Raw genomic sequence first — 15,599 nt, 5'->3', positions numbered from 1 at the left:
AGAGAAAACGCATATATGTTGATACAATAACAGTACACAAGATAAACAAAAAAAATCAAGAAGTAAAAAAAAAGTTACTTCGTGGCAAATAAGAATTGTATGTGTATACGTATGTTATGCTTTTTTTTCCCCCCCATCACCTTCCTCCAAAAACAGTTAACCCAGCATAAACGTTTGACCGAGCAATCCTTCAGCCACTGTCCAAAGCACAGAGTTAAGCCTCTTAGTTACAGTAATAGCAGAAGAGCGGAGTTCCAGGAATACTTCGTTTTCTGTACAGGGGTAACAAGGTTGCAGCTGCTGACGATAAGCCAAAGTTGTTACGTAGCTAAATAAGACAGCAACAACCTCATCCACTTCAGCACAGTTTATGAAGTTAGCGAGATACCGGCGAGCCCGTAAATGTCAGATAATGAATACGTCCTGCACTGTATGGGGTGGTTGGGAGTAAAGACAGTAAATCGTGTTATTTTAAAACTGTAGCAGGCGTCTGCGGTACATCCAGTCACGTAAGAGAAGGACCGAGAACATTAGCTGGGTTCGGTGACACTTGGGGCTGTACAGCTTCAGCCTTTTCTCTTTTATCTCCGAGTCTGACATTAAGAGAAATAAGATGCCCCAAAGTTAAAAATGAGGGAACTCGTCTACCTGGGCACGGCTAATGCCACTGGCAGATTTACCTGTAGTAGTAGACATCGCTCTTGCCAGCGCTAAGCCCCGACTTCCGGATCACTTCTTCTTTCTTCCAACCCGGTGGCAGAGCCGGGCAGTCCATCCTCTTCCTCTCCATGATCATTTAGTACACTTAAAAAGGGTATCACCCAAGCCACCGCTTGTTAAAACAGGAGAGAGTTGGCGACACAAGTCCGACGGAACACGGGGCGCAGAAAAAACATGCGAAGAGTGAAATGAAAGTTACAAAAAAAACCGATACAGTCTAACTTCTGAAACGTTGACCTCCCACGAATTACGCCCAGGGTTCCTGTCTGGCTTGCCCTAGGTATTATAACTCCCGATTAGCAAGCACTCTCAGCAGCGGCACCTCCAGCGCTCAGCGGCGTGACGCTCTGAAATTTCAGCACTTCCCACAGACTCACAGCGCCTGGCAACCGCACTGGCTCGGCGCAGCTCCGCCTCTCCACAGCTAGGCCTCTCATAGGCTTCCCTCGAAGTTCTTAATTATTAAAACTGTTGTGTATTGTTACACCCCCCCAAAAAAATGATTTCGCCTTTTCATGAGATTTTATAGATATTGTGATGTAATTCAGTGTTTTAAATACTGCTGATGTTTTATTTACTTGGGTCACTGTTTCTAGTCCACTCGTGTGGCAGAGGCCGACTGTGATTCATCAGAAGCAGTACTACAAGAGCCAGGGCTAAATACACGATACGTAGTGATGCTTTGATTTTTTTTTTAAAGTTCAAGTTCTTGTTGCTTGTTTCTTTACAATTTGTAAGATTCCGTTGTGCCTTAATTGTCTTTAAATTTAACGCAAGCCGCGGAGCGCCTTAGATACATCAATAAAAAGCAATAATGTTTTTTTCCTGCATGTCTTTCACAAAGACATTGGTTAAAATAACTATACAGGTATCATAAATTCAAAACAGATACTTAAAACTGGAAATTGTTTTTAATCAGACATAGGGTGTTATCCCACTGAATACGACTAGTCCCTTTTTCTGGGCAATGTTATGGTTGTCCGCAATTTGAGTGTAATGTTAATGAGGGAAGCACATGCTTGAGTGCAGAGACGTACAGTGCTGTGAGTTCGTCTCACGTTTGGATTTCCAAGTGAATGTAAAGCCATGGAATACTTGAATCCCGATGACGATTCCTTATTTTGCGATGAGGAAGAGGATGACGATGATTGGACGTGTAGGGATCCAGCCGAACAGGGCTCTTCTACTACGTCCGGGGGGGTTATTTCTTCAATCCTTCCAGGTACAGGTGAGGAAAATACCTTTTACAGTATTCATTTGTACCCAAATTCTGAGCATGAAATTGCGGTTCTTTATTTTGAGAATAAAACAGAATAAAAAAATTGGTCGTATGCTTATTGTGGATAAAAAAACTGAATTGTACTCGTTATTTTCTTTAAATAGTTCCAATTTACAATTGTATTTAACATTAGCATTAGATCGAAATTATGCAGTATTTGCAAGAATAAGAGTAAAACATCTAAAACGTCTCTATGCACTGAGTCAACAACTTGAGAGATGGTGAACGTGCCCTCGATTTGGAATTCCTCAGGCACAAAGTTTTTGGTGTACACCGTGATGCTTTTCAGAACAAACCGCTGCAAAGATCCTCCGTTCAAAAGGTACACATCCGAAAGCTATAAAGGTTTTAAAGGTGATATTTTATATTATACTTCCATGTAGCTGTGGAAATGTTCCGTTAACGTGCAATGGCAAAAAAGAGCAAAGCATTTAGGAATGCAATGATTGCAGGAAAATAGGATTGCGTAAAAACAGTTTTCAAAGCCCCTTATTGTATATTATTAATTTTAATCCTCTCTCCTCCGGCTGCTTATTATTTTTAATTTAGCGTTTGTTTCACCGCACCTCGCAGTAAACACCTTTTTAAATCTTGTTTGTTGTTTCTAAAGGAGTTTTAGAGAAATCTGTAAAAGCTGTAGAAATATAGGAGTGTCTTTAAAAAATAACATAAGTGTTTATCATTTAATTGATCCAATCGTCATTCTCATTGCTGTGATCGAAGAAAAATATTCCATTATGTGTTTCAGGAGCCCAGGAAAGGTTGTTTCCTGTAGGGCAGCGTCACCGGAGGGTCATTCTTCATTTTGATCTGGACTGTTTCTATGCTCAAGTAGAAATGATCCGTAATCCAGAGCTACGACACAAGCCTTTAGGTAATTAATAATCAGATTTTTAAAAAGATGAAAATATTGCTTTTTGTGTCAAAGTGCTGTGGAAGAAGAGAGTAACCATTTTAAAAAATGTCTTATTATTGTTTAACCACTCTGTCGTTCCCCTGTTATGGCTAGGAGGATACAACAGGTTTTAGGTTAAGACAATGCTTACCAAGAAGGGCTACAAAAAATAAAGATTGATTAAACTTGATTGAGATGGAGCTAGAAAATTTCCCTGACCTAAAAATCCACGTTCATTGCCAATTTACTCTCAGGGTGCTGAAGAAAAAATCTGCTCTAGTGGTAACGTGGTACTACTTGAGAGGAGCTGTAGGACTATCACCATGTCAGCTGGAGTCTTGCATCATGTGCAGTTGTTTCATCATATGATTTTGAAAGGCTGATAAAACCTTTCAGACGGCTTCAGCAGGTTTTAGCAAACAGGGCTACATTGGAAAGCCAGCAAGACATGTAAACTAAATCTCTTGTCTTGGTCTTAAATGATGAAACAATTGGCAAGTTTTGCATCATGGGGTACAACTCAGTTCGTCAGGTAGAAATGTCATTTCGGTGTCTTCATTTTTTCTTCATGTGCTTAAATTTTGACCCTGAAATGGTGCCCTTTCAAAAACGCACAACTATTGGTGTGCTACGCAGTTATTGGATACGACACGTTAGGGTTCTTGCGAGACTAAAGTAGTGAACACGCACTTTGAACTTTGACTCAGGCTGGGATCTACATTGCTGTTTCAAGTGTGGACAGTGTTTGACATCGCTTTCCAAAGAGCTGACCCATCGCTGGGTTGGGCTTCAAACAGTTACAGTTAACTTAGCCTACAGTACCACAGCTGCCCGTCAGGTATTCGAGATGTGACTCGGGGTTTGCCGAAAGAATACAAGTGAGCAAGGTGGAAATTGTTGGCATTTGCTAAGTGACGTTCCTCTTATATTTAGGCATCCAACAGAAGAATGTTGTTGTCACAAGTAACTATGTGGCCAGAGAGCGGGGTGTGAACAAGCTGATGTTTGTAACAGATGCCAAAGAGAAGTGTCCCCAGCTGGTTCTAGTCAGTGGGGAGGATCTCACACACTACAGGGAGATGTCATACAAGGTCACAGGTAATCTTCACTTCCTCTCATTAAAATGATTTACAAGGTTACACAACAGCCATATCAGGCCAAAGCCGTGCCATCTTTTACTATAGCAGGCTGAATATATTTCTTACAGTTCTGTGCTATTATTATTATTTTTATTATTATTATTATTATTATATAAGAATGCTGTACATATTGATAAAGAAACAGACAAAAAAGGTACAATAAAAATTAATCAAATAATAAAAATTACTAGAAAAAATTAAAGAGGAACATACAGGATATAATGTAGGGCCATCAGACATAGGCCCAGGTCAAGACGTGAGTTTAGATTTGAAGAGAGTTGTATCCTGGGTACAGTGAGAAAATGCCCAGCCTCAAATAGACGGAATGAGTGTAAACTGGAACCTTAAAAGTCACGTATTGAATACGTGTCCATATAGTCAGCCAGTGTAGAGACTTAAGTACAGGAGTGATATCCTGCCAAGGGTTGGTATGAAGTCAGTCTGCAGAGTTTGGGACATATTGCAACTGACTGAGAAAAACGTACTTACAATATCACTCAGTGCAGCAACAGGAGAGAGTTATAATATCAGGAAATGCATAAAATAGTGATCCAATCTTTTCTGAGATTTTATAGTAAATAAAAATTAAAGTAAAAGCAAAATACAAAACTCATGTTTTAAAATTTGTGGACAACCCTTCATAGTCATTTAAATTACTATTTATACTCATTACTAATGAGTTTCATTATTACAGTCTGATGCTATTTGATGATGTGTTTATTCTTTTAATGGGTGTATTGAAGCCTCCAGATGTCATAGTAGCTTCTGATTTTCTGGCTTACTGATTCAGGGAAGTATTTCTTGTTACCTGTGATTTCCAGCAAATACTTGAATTCTTCGTACAATTACAATTCAGATTCTTATGCTGAAATTCCTCTTTGGAGAATCCTGAATTTACCAAGTCAGCACAAGACAGGCGAGCTCAAATGAAAATAGTTAAGTGCACTGCAGTGGCACTATCTTTTTATTCATGCTTGAAAGATGCTTTTTATTGAGATTAAGGAAGGTCAAGTGTTTTGCTCAGATGCCCTTTCATAACACAAAACTCTCCTGTCCTGTCAGTGGCCGTTTGATGATACAATTCAAGTCAAGTAAGTGTTCAAGTGCTAAGGCAGCAATCTCTATGTCTGTTGGCTATGTAGTTGTGCTAATTATACACTACTATATCGGTATCCTTACCTTTATAGGTCCAGTTAGCCATATAAAGTCTGGTTGCTGAAGTATAATAAAAAAAGTTGCTGTTGGCTTAGATTTGCAGAGAAATTAGAACATACTGTTTGTTTTGAGTGCATTTTAATTCACAAATCATATATATTAACATTACCTCAGATCTTTGACATGTTTGATTGTCATCGACTGAATCAGAGACTGACACCACACACAACTTGATTTAAATAAATAAATGTCATCTGTCAACCTTGATTTCTTAAATTATCTATATGTTTCCAGGATATCTAAAATGTTATGGACTTTTTTTCCTTTTTTTCTTCAGAACTGTTGGAGGGCTATAGCTCATTAGTGGAGCGTCTTGGGTTTGATGAAAACTTTGTGGACATTACAGAAGTGGTAGAGAAGAAACTTAGACAGGCATCCGTATCTCCAGATTTGACAGTGAATGGTAACATATACAACAAACAGCGTAAGTCAACGTTTTTCAGACTATCCTGCATGTCTCAATTGATTTTAGTATTTAATTGGTGTACAGAATCATAATTTATGTCCTTTCCAGCTTGTCTTTGTTTGTCTTTAATTTTATTTGAAGTAGATTGGTAAACAACATAACCTTCAACATCATTTTATCCAGCAAGCTGATTATAATGACACCATGCCGTCTACAGGGATGTTTGTTGTGGCCTTGCATACCACAGTCTTAAAGTTAAGACTAGTTATATTTTTAAAAAATACCTCCCGCTTTCAATAATATTATTTGTGGAATCTAATCTGAAAAGAATTAATTGAATGAACTTTAACATTCCACATTGAATTGTGGTCAAACAACGAATAACGTTAGTAGAATTTGCTGAACAGCTGATAATAGGTCATGTGAACACTTTGTGAAGCAGGAAAAAAAACCCAAGAATACTTCTACATTCCTCCATACTGACAGGAACATCTCCTATAATATGAAATGACAGACATCTTCAGAAGTGGTAGCCACCAGTTATACAAACAGTTTAATAACTTCTTCAACAGACAGGTGTTGGTTGCTAGTTTGGAGCCAAAAAAGATTCTCGTATATTTCTGATTTGGTTGTTTAAAAACCACCCATCCATTTTTCTTTATCAGTACGGGACCACAGGGGAGCTAGAGACAATCCAGCAAGTAACAAGCACAAGGCAGGATACACCCTAGACAGGACACCAGTCCATCACAGGGAACAATCAGACAGCAGCACGTACACTCACAACAATTTTTACCCGACAGAAGTTAACCTACTAATATGTCTTTGAACTGTGGCAAAAAACTGGAGCATCCAGGGGAAACCCATGCAAACACAGGGAGGATTTACAAGTCCACACAGATAGGAATTGATCCCAGGGCTCCAGTGCCACAAGGCAGCAATGCTACCCACTGCACCACCATGTCACCCCAATTTAGAAACCAGATCAGAAAAATCACACATGCTCTGGCTATTTGAAATTCTAACCTGAGCTTTCAGAAATGTAGAACTGAGAAAAAACGTTCTTTATCTACCACATAAACAACACACAAAGGGAAGACCAGGTCAGCCAAGAAAAAGCATGTGCTGTTAATGTCAATAAATATGAGAGCTGTGAAGCAAAACTTGAAAACAACTGTCAGTAAAATCAACACAATCAGAGTCCACGGGTGACCATATTAAAAGCCACGGTCAGCAGAAGATAGACAGCAGAATTACAAAAGCCACGCTTTAAAATGCAGCCCTCTCTTTAACACCAAGAACAAAAAAAAAAGCCAGTTTAGCATTTTCTCAAGTACAAAGATGAGCCAGAAGAATTTTGGAACAATTTTTAATGGAGATGAGGGACCCAGATTACCAAAATGATGGTGAGGTTAAAGTGCGACAGTACAAAGAAAAAAACTGCAGATGCTCCAGAGAACACCACCTCATCTGTGAAGCATGGCCGAGATAATGTGAGGGGCCTTGGAACACAAGGCACGCCTCTAGAACCCATCTTTAATGATACTGTAACTAATGACGACAGTAGCAGCATGAATTCGGAAGTTTAGAGAAACATTTTGTCTGCCTGTGTAGAAGAAAATGCTTCCCTACTCATTGGGTTGCGCTTCACTAAGCAGTGTGATGCCCGTGCATGCATTTTACTTGCTGAAGAGAAAAAATAAAGTCAGATCGTCTCTAGAATAGGCACAAATTCAATGAGGCTGCAGCATTGGCTTTGCAAGGCATCACAGATTTTTACACAGTTTGGTGAGATTAATGGGTCGCAGACTTCATAAAGTTATTACCTCAAAGGACTATGTCACTGGCTGCTGACATTTACACTCTGAAATGCACTTAAATAGATGAGTCTTGAAACTAGGTGCCTTGGGTGGTCCCTCAATATCACTAGGTTAAAAAAAGTATATGTTTTTTGTTCTAATATCATCAAATGAATACACGAAATGATCTCTTATATTGATTATTATATTTCATCTGGATTACATGGTGTATCTCAGTATTCTGGCAAGTGTAGTGAAGAATGGTTTGCAATGGTAAGAGGAAAAGGGTATAGGTGCCTGACTCACTGTTTTCTTTGTCTAGCTCTAAATCCAAGCGTAGAGGACCACATCAGGCTGGCTGTAGGATCTCAGATTGCAGCAGAGGTCAGACTTGCCATTCACAGCAAACTGGGACTTACAGGTTGTGCTGGAATTGCAACAAGTAAACTACTGGCCAAACTGGTGTGTGGAACCTTCAAGCCCAACCAGCAAACCACACTGCTGCCAGAAAGCACGTCACACTTGATGAGCAGCCTGGGCCATTTTAGTAAGGTTCCTGGTAAGAAATGGAAACTTCAGTATGTTTTAATGTACAGCAAAGAGAATGGGTTTAAATTAAAGGGCAGAAAAAGTTTAGGACAAATGGTTCCCGTTATAAGTCACACCCCTGTGTGTCGTTTCGGATTTGTCTTTTGCGGAATTGAGGAACTTGACCTCAGAATTCCCAGCACTCAACGTCATTTTTCCAGGCACCATAATCCAACAGTGTATGTGGTTTGTTGATTATTTTGTTCTTTCAATGGAAAAAAAAATATTGTGAAGAGCAAAGTTAAAAAAAAAAACCTCTTAATCTCTCTAAATTCTGGTCCACCTCAATTGATCCTTATAGGATTAACCTCCTTCTTTAAAAACACATGGGCAAAGTTTTCACTCTTACTGTCCTCATCCCTCCATATTTACATATGGAAAATTCTACAAAAAAACATTGTTACTCACAGTTCTCTAAATGGTGGGGCCATTTATCAGGGACCCCTGTATACAAACAGTGCTATTTGTACATCTTTATATGATCCACCTCAACTAAAACAATTAGCAATTTTCTAAAAACCTTTTGCCCATTATCTGCACCACACCTGTATGAGTCTTGCCAGATTTTTATAACCACCCTGGGTAACACTTGAATTAATATATTGGCCCACTGTTTCTCTGGGGCTCTTATGCTAGTTGCTTGGTATCTGGGGCTAGGAATGATTAGATCAGTTAAAAGATGTTGAACCCATGTACTAGCAAAATGGTTCTTTTTTGGTTGTATGAAATATTTCCATTTGTCTTCCGACCTAAATCAATTAAATTTCAAAATTGTAATGTGGTGTCTTCATGCTAAGTGTGACCTGAATTTCGAGGTTAACGTTTTATTTCATTAAAGTATTTTGAAACCCAAGACCAGTGACTCTAAACCTGCTACTTAGCTATACCTTAATTAAAAAAATCAAGGTTGTGCTGGTATTGCAACAAGCAACTACCAGCCAAACCAGTGTGTGGAACCATCAAGCCCAATCGGCAAATCATACCACTACCAGAATGCACATCACACTCAATTCAAGAATAAGAATCCAAGCATCTTAATTCAGATCGATAGGTTTAGCTTGTCTGCGATTGTTGTTGTTTTCTGTTGGTTTTTTTGGATGGAAAGGAGGAGAGCACTGTGAGACTGCAGGTGACTGTTGTCATCTCCTGGCATTGCAGGAGTGGGGTATCGGACAGCTCAGAAGCTGCAAGCCCTGGGGCTCCGCAGCCTGGAGGACCTGCAGCTGTTTCCCCTGACCGAACTGGAGAAAGAGTTTGGAGCTGCCACAGCCAAGCGAATCCACAGCCTGAGCCATGGTATTGATGAGGCTCCTGTCACCCCCACAGGCCCCCCGCAGGTATGTATGTCAGCATTGTCAAGAGATGTACATATCCTTGGGGACTAGTGTACAATGGTACCTCCGTGCTGTCAGCTGGTTCCAGTGGTCAGAGAATAAAAATTACGCCGGCCCGGGTCATTATAACGTGGTTCCTATAGAGATACGTTCACAACATTGTAAGACTAGCTTGGTAAATGCTTCCTTGGGTGTCACCTTTAAGCATAGTACAATACTAGTTCAAGTAGGGAGCTGCGTCAGCATGCGTAGGCTGCAAAGGAACAAGTTAAGGTTTATTCTATGCTGAAAAAAAAGAAAAACGCAACGTTTTGGCTCTGGCACCCGAAGAAGGCTCCACAACCAAAACGTTGTTTCCTTTCTTCTGTTTTCAGCATGGAATAAACCTTTTCTAGTCCAATCAAAGTACAGTACAAGTATAGCACAGTACTTTTCTAGTACAAACCTTTTTCTAGTACAATACTAGAACAGTTCCATAAAATATACTATGAAACAAAACACATATAGTCTAGTATTGTACATTTAAACTTTAAATTTACATAAATCCTTTGTTGATTTACATGTACAAATGAGACTTTATGTATTTTTTTGGAGCTTTGCCAGTTTTTTGTTGATTGCTGACGTCTTTCCTCTGTTCCACGGAAAGGGATGTAGAGGAGCTCTGACTGCTTTTTTTCCACCAGAGAAGCTCTCGCCGGTAGTCTGCTTCACCTTTCTCGTCCTCTCAGAAAGCAGCTGTATATAAACAGCGAATCTGCAGATCTGCATCGATGTGCGAGAGAGTCTGAATTACTTTCCCCAGATCTCTATAACATTTTTTTAGCAATTATATGACAGGGAATATGTATAATCTTGCTTTATACTATTTGTATTTGTAATGTACAGTATATGTAAAGTACAGTAATTTTTTTTATTACAGCATATATTTTATTTTTTTAAATGGATACTTCTTCCTAAAGGATTACCCAAAACTCCAGCTAGCACAGCACTAGTCCCTTATACTCATAGCATTAACGAAACGTAAGTATACATAAGTATACACTAAAGCTTTTTCCTTTTCTCAGAGTTCCTCAGATTTTGTCAGTTATGCAGTGAGAGTGAGGACTTTCTCTTTATTGACAGAAAACAGATAATAAATTAAGTCAATAGGTATCACTTCTGAATGTTGATAGTTACATATGTATTTCTTCAATTTCAGTCTCTAAGTGATGAAGACTCCTTCAAGAAAGTCTCCTCGGAATCTGAGGTTTCAAAGAAAATTGAGGATCTTTTGGTTAGCCTACTAGAAAGGTATTTGCAGTTTTAATGGAAAACTCAAGATCATCCAGTCAATTATTGAATATGAAAATAAGTAATTGACAGAAAATCATTTGTGATCTCTGTCCGTGTGTTAAGAGACTGAGTAAGCTGTTTTACATTAGATCATCCTACTTTCTGTCCAACTCACCATTTTTGCGCAGTAGTACTGCTTGTAATATGTATGTAAGTAATGCATATTCTTATAATATTCTTGGCCAAAACTCCACTTTTATCTTCTGATATTGATGCCATTACCCACATATCCACACAAGTTTAGTGTTTATTTATATTTTGTTCTTGCCAAATGTCCTAGTGGATAGCGTGCAGACTGCTGTCTTTGCCTAATTCAGGTACAGAACTGGCAAATGTAATTTGATCATTACTTGCTATTCTGCCAATGTGCCTCAGTCCTGTCCTTTGGTGACCTACTTCATTCTTATCATTGGACACGAGTTTCCTGTCAAACGGCCAAGCTGTATAGAAACCATATATTTCTTTCATGATGTACACTTATGTCTCTTTGAGGCCATAATTATTTTTTAGATTAATTTAAGTATTTTAGGGATTTTAAACCATATTCAAGAATGAATTAAATACTCCTTCATAGACCTCTTGGTTGGTTCATCAAAACTTCAAACAAACACATATACAGAAAAAGATGTATTTGACAAAAACCAGGAAGACAAATGCTGTAGGCCTAAGTATTATTTTTCAGTGAACTATAAGGCTTTTAGATGTGTATATATATAGAATTGCAAAGGAACAAGTAATAGGTTTATTCCATGCTGAAAAAAAGAAGAAAGAGAACACAACGTTTCGGCCGTGGAGCCTTCTTCAGGTGTGAGAGAGACAGGGCCCTGTCTCTCTCACACCTGAAGAAGGCTCCACGGCCGAAACGTTGTCTTCTCTTTCTTCTTTTTTTCAGCATGGAATAAACCTATTACTTGTTCCTTTGCAGCCTACGCATGCTGACGCAGCTACCCACCTGAACATATATAGAATTGTATTAACATACAGTATATAGTTAAGAGAATTCATTTAGCAAGTCTGAATAGCAATCAACTATTGCTGTCTTGCTGGCATTTTGCATCAGTTTCACCCATTATTTCACACATATCACTCTCGAAGGACTAATTCAGCTTTCACAAAGAATTGAGATGAGAGAGAGTAAAATCCAAGACAAGCCAGCTGTTGCAGGTTTTAAATGGGAAGCATGAAAGAGTGTGTATGATATGGACTTTATTGCATTTTAAAGGATTGAGATCCAATCTGATCATTATATTGATAACAATGAAAAAGAAGCAGCAAGAAAAGTCAGTGTTTCAGATTACAGAGTGCAGACCACAATCAGTCTACAGATAGGGAGCAGCCCCTGCCTCTTCAGTCAAGAGGGTCCAAGACAGAAAGAGAAAAAGACCATAATGAGTTTTGAAGACCATAATGAGTTTTGAAGTCCATGAGCAATCCTATAGTAGACTTCACAACCCAATAAGAATGTTAAAATAAAAATGAGAACATTTTGCTCTATGAATCACCATAATGTTCTACAACCCTACATTAATTTTTCAGGATCTTTCCAGTTGTTCTTTGTGCTGTTCTGTAATGTAATATAGAACTAAAGGAGACTCCCCAATTCTTTCTTTAACATTGGTTCTGCAGTTTGGGTTAACCAATACATACAAAAGCCTGTTTATTAATTTTTCATTTTTCTATGTGCACAGACAGTGCATTTCAAGCCTTTCTTTGGAAGGAGAAACTTGTCATTTTCATATCTGCGACTGAAAAACACAGATGTCAAGTTGAATTCAGGCATATTTTATAAAATATATCCGTTTTGCTGTTCATTTGCACAGCAGAAATGTGGACCTTCAGAAATGACTCACTGACTCATGTGAGTGAAGACGTCCGCATCTTTCTGTCATTTCAGGATGTACAAAGACGGAAGGCAGCCTCGCACCCTTCGTCTCACCATAAGGCGCTTTACAACCACTAATAAATGGTTCAGCCGGGAGAGTCGTCAGTGTCCCATTCCAAACCACATCAGACAGAAAATTGCCACAGGTACAGTCATCATTCATCTAATTGCACCTCATCTTGGCCAACCAAAAAAAAACAAAGAGCCTGTGCTCCCATGACTCTATTACCTGAATCAGATATAGCACAGTAATTGCAGACATTTCCATACTGTTTGGAGTTTACACAATGAAGCTGCTAAACCAAGTGCCTTTATTACTTGTGTATGAGTTTTTTGTAGTTATTTTTTATTTACCGAGAAAAGCCTTGTAAAGCCACTTTCCTGTTTTGTTTCCTTTAATGTTGTTGCAACAGGAAGTGCCGATGTTGTAGCTCCTCTGGTTGACCTAGCCGTGAAGCTGTTTCGTAAAATGATCGACACAAAGACAGCGTTTCACCTCACATTAATAAACGTGTGCTTCAGTAACTTACAGTCTGCCTGTACGTCCAACAAAGGCTCAATAGGATTCTTTTTTGCACACAAGACTGAAGGGAAACCCAATCACAGCTTTGACAGCAAGGTAATATAAGTCAGTTCATAGTACTATTTTAGTTCTTTATTTATTTTGTTAGAATAAAAAAGTAAAAAAGTATTACAGTACTTTATTGGCTTCAACCAGTAATACGCAAAGTCTACAGATTGGTTCAGGACAATATATATGTAATAGTTCCAAGAGTTTGTGGTTCACAGTATTTGTTAGGGACTAAGGATAGTACATCATTAGATAAAGACCAAGACTGAAGTAGACAATGGTATCTTTGCCTTGTGTCATCCAACTGCTATCTAATCTGCAGTTTCTTACTATCTTCACTTTCTTACTACTGAAGTAAACAGCATGCTCTTCACTTTCTTACTTCTGAAATAAGCCAAAAAGTGTAAAAATCACACAAATCAAAGAAGAAGCAAAACTTCTTAAAAAGAAGTGTATGTTTAGTTAGCAGTCAACATAAATATTTTCAGTTTTAAAAAGTTTTGTTTTCCACACAGTAAAAATCAGTCCATAGAGTAGTTTCAAGTAATCCTAACAATAATAAACTATTATTTTTTGTACTTCAGTCCAGCAGTAAAGTGTTTGCTGTGTTTTCCTGCAGATCGAGTCATGTATTAGAGGCCAGAGGTCAGATGTGACAGTGAATACCCTGAAAAAAGCATGTGCCAGTGAGAGTGCTGTAACTGGAGAGGAGTCACAACAAGCCCAGCAGAAGCAGAGCAGGCCTGGACTGGTTAAAAACTTCCAGCCACCCCTTGGGGTCGACCCTGAGGTTTTCAGACAGCTGCCTGAAGAAATCCAGAGGGAAATAATGTCTAGCACATCTCCTGCCCCATGTTTAGGTGCTTCCAGGGAAAAGAAAGTGCCTGTCACGAAGAGCAGCCACAAATGTGAATTATCATTTACCCTGCAGCTACCACAAAGGAAAACCTCCCTTGGATCTTCTGAATGTAAATCTGCAGACTCCCCTGGTTCACATGAGGAAAAGAAGAAAAGTCAAACTGGCTTTGTTCAGCCCAGCCCACAGCTAGCTCATGAATCCAGCACCTCCTCCTTTTCCGTCTGTGAGGACGTGGATCCAGAAAGCCCAATGGACTGTGATCCGGTGAAGCAGACAGCTGAGTTCCCTTCTAATGTGGACCCCAAGGTGTTCTCCGAGCTGCCTGCAGAGCTACAGAGGGAGTTATTAACAGAGTGGAAGCAGCAAAGACCAGTCTCTAAAATCCACATCAATAAATATCTAGCAAAATCCAAAGACACAAAACCTACTACAGCTAAAAGCACTCAGACGAACAACTTATTGAAATACTTCAAGCAGAGCTGAACTCACAGGTGTATTACGGACTGTGCAGAGTATTGTATATATATTGTACATTTAAAGTAACAAATCTTGTTCTCTAATCTGGCTTGATGTCCTGGACAAGATTAAATGGTTTGGAATGTGATAATCGACTGGTATAGAAGACCTGTCAGATAATGCAGGGAATTGAAGTGTCTCAATACAAATATAAATATAATAATCTAATTTAACTAGGCATTCAAGTGATAGAAATGCCATAGAATTGTAAAAACACTAAGCATACATAAACAATTTTACTGCTTGTGTGGGTGTTCTAAATAGTGTTTCATAGCTAAAATTGTAACATAATTGCACTATGTATCTCTGTGGTATACATTTGTATATGTAATTTGCAAAAGGGGGCAGCCATATAACTATGCAATAACATTTTTGGTAAATTCTAGTTCGGTTTTTTAAGCTACTATACTTAATAAAGATATTTGAGATTTAAAAAATACAAGTTTTCTACTAGACCTTGAGTGCTGTTTGATCATTGATCCCACTAATAATAAACGGGCCTGTTGTGTAGGGTCCAGCAGCATGCTTGTCCATGGCAGGATCTGTCTGAGGATACATATGCATTTGTTGATTTCTAATGGGAAAAACACAGAATGTGAATTTTCTTCACACGCTGCGTTTCTAGCTTGCAGGAAAAGGAATAATGCATGGAGAGAATTCTTCCACACCCTCAACTACCCCCCGCCCCGTTGTGGGGTGGAGATAAGGACAGTTGCCAACGAGAAGACCCATTTGGCCCATCTGGCCTGTGTGCTTGTTACTTATCGATCCGAGGATCTCGTCCAGCTGTTTTGTGAAAGGAACCAGGGAACTGGCTTCAACAATATGGCTGACTGGGTAGCTTGTTCCAACCAGGACCCATGAATGATGTACAGTGAGTTTGGTGTAAAGTTATAAATTCCAGTCTTAATTCATTGAACATTATTACCATCACTATCGGTAAGCTTCTGTTTTACTTCTTACAGTTTGAAATGAATGTGTACAGTATATAACTTTCAATATCTTTCTGAAAATCAGTTTTGATTTTTTTTGAGGAGTCTCAGATAAATTTATGTAATACTCTT

The 15,599-nt window shown here is 38.8% G+C and overlaps 2 protein-coding genes across 7 annotated transcripts in view; one reads left to right on the top strand and one right to left on the bottom strand.

Moving 5' to 3' along the window:
- Positions 1-1,070, bottom strand: part of mbd2 (methyl-CpG binding domain protein 2) — a 55,701-nt gene extending 54,631 nt beyond the window's left edge. For all 4 annotated transcript variants that reach the window (XR_016090871.1, XR_016090872.1, XR_016090870.1 and 1 more), the window contains exon 1: positions 681-1,070. Coding sequence is in view for 1 of the 4 variants with exons in the window: in XM_088912087.1 (XP_088768213.1) it covers positions 681-796 (116 nt within the window). In the remaining 3 variants the exon portion in view is untranslated. The remainder of the gene's footprint in view (positions 1-680) is intronic.
- A 651-nt stretch (positions 1,071-1,721) lies between these two features.
- On the top strand, positions 1,722-14,974 carry poli (polymerase (DNA directed) iota). 3 transcript variants are annotated; one of them, XM_088912045.1, is made up of 10 exons: positions 1,722-1,948; positions 2,748-2,873; positions 3,828-3,992; positions 5,526-5,672; positions 7,776-8,012; positions 9,200-9,378; positions 10,574-10,665; positions 12,602-12,735; positions 13,003-13,208; positions 13,780-14,974. In XM_088912045.1, exons 1-10 carry the CDS (start codon positions 1,807-1,809, stop codon positions 14,500-14,502), a joined length of 2,151 nt encoding a protein of 716 aa, XP_088768171.1. In that variant the 5' UTR covers positions 1,722-1,806; the 3' UTR covers positions 14,503-14,974. The 3 variants fall into 3 exon arrangements, with proteins under 3 accessions (XP_088768171.1, XP_088768172.1, XP_088768173.1); XM_088912046.1 differs by having other exon boundaries at positions 1,745-1,942; XM_088912047.1 differs by lacking the exons at positions 2,748-2,873; positions 3,828-3,992 and having other exon boundaries at positions 1,745-1,948.
- Positions 14,975-15,599: the final 625 nt, after the last annotated feature.

Source organism: Atractosteus spatula, chromosome 3 (assembly GCF_055471065.1).
Source record: "Atractosteus spatula isolate fAtrSpa1 chromosome 3, fAtrSpa1.hap1, whole genome shotgun sequence".
Lineage (NCBI taxonomy): Eukaryota > Metazoa > Chordata > Actinopteri > Semionotiformes > Lepisosteidae > Atractosteus > Atractosteus spatula.
Note: the sequence above shows the minus strand (reverse complement) of the source record. Positions and strands in the feature narration are given on the sequence as shown.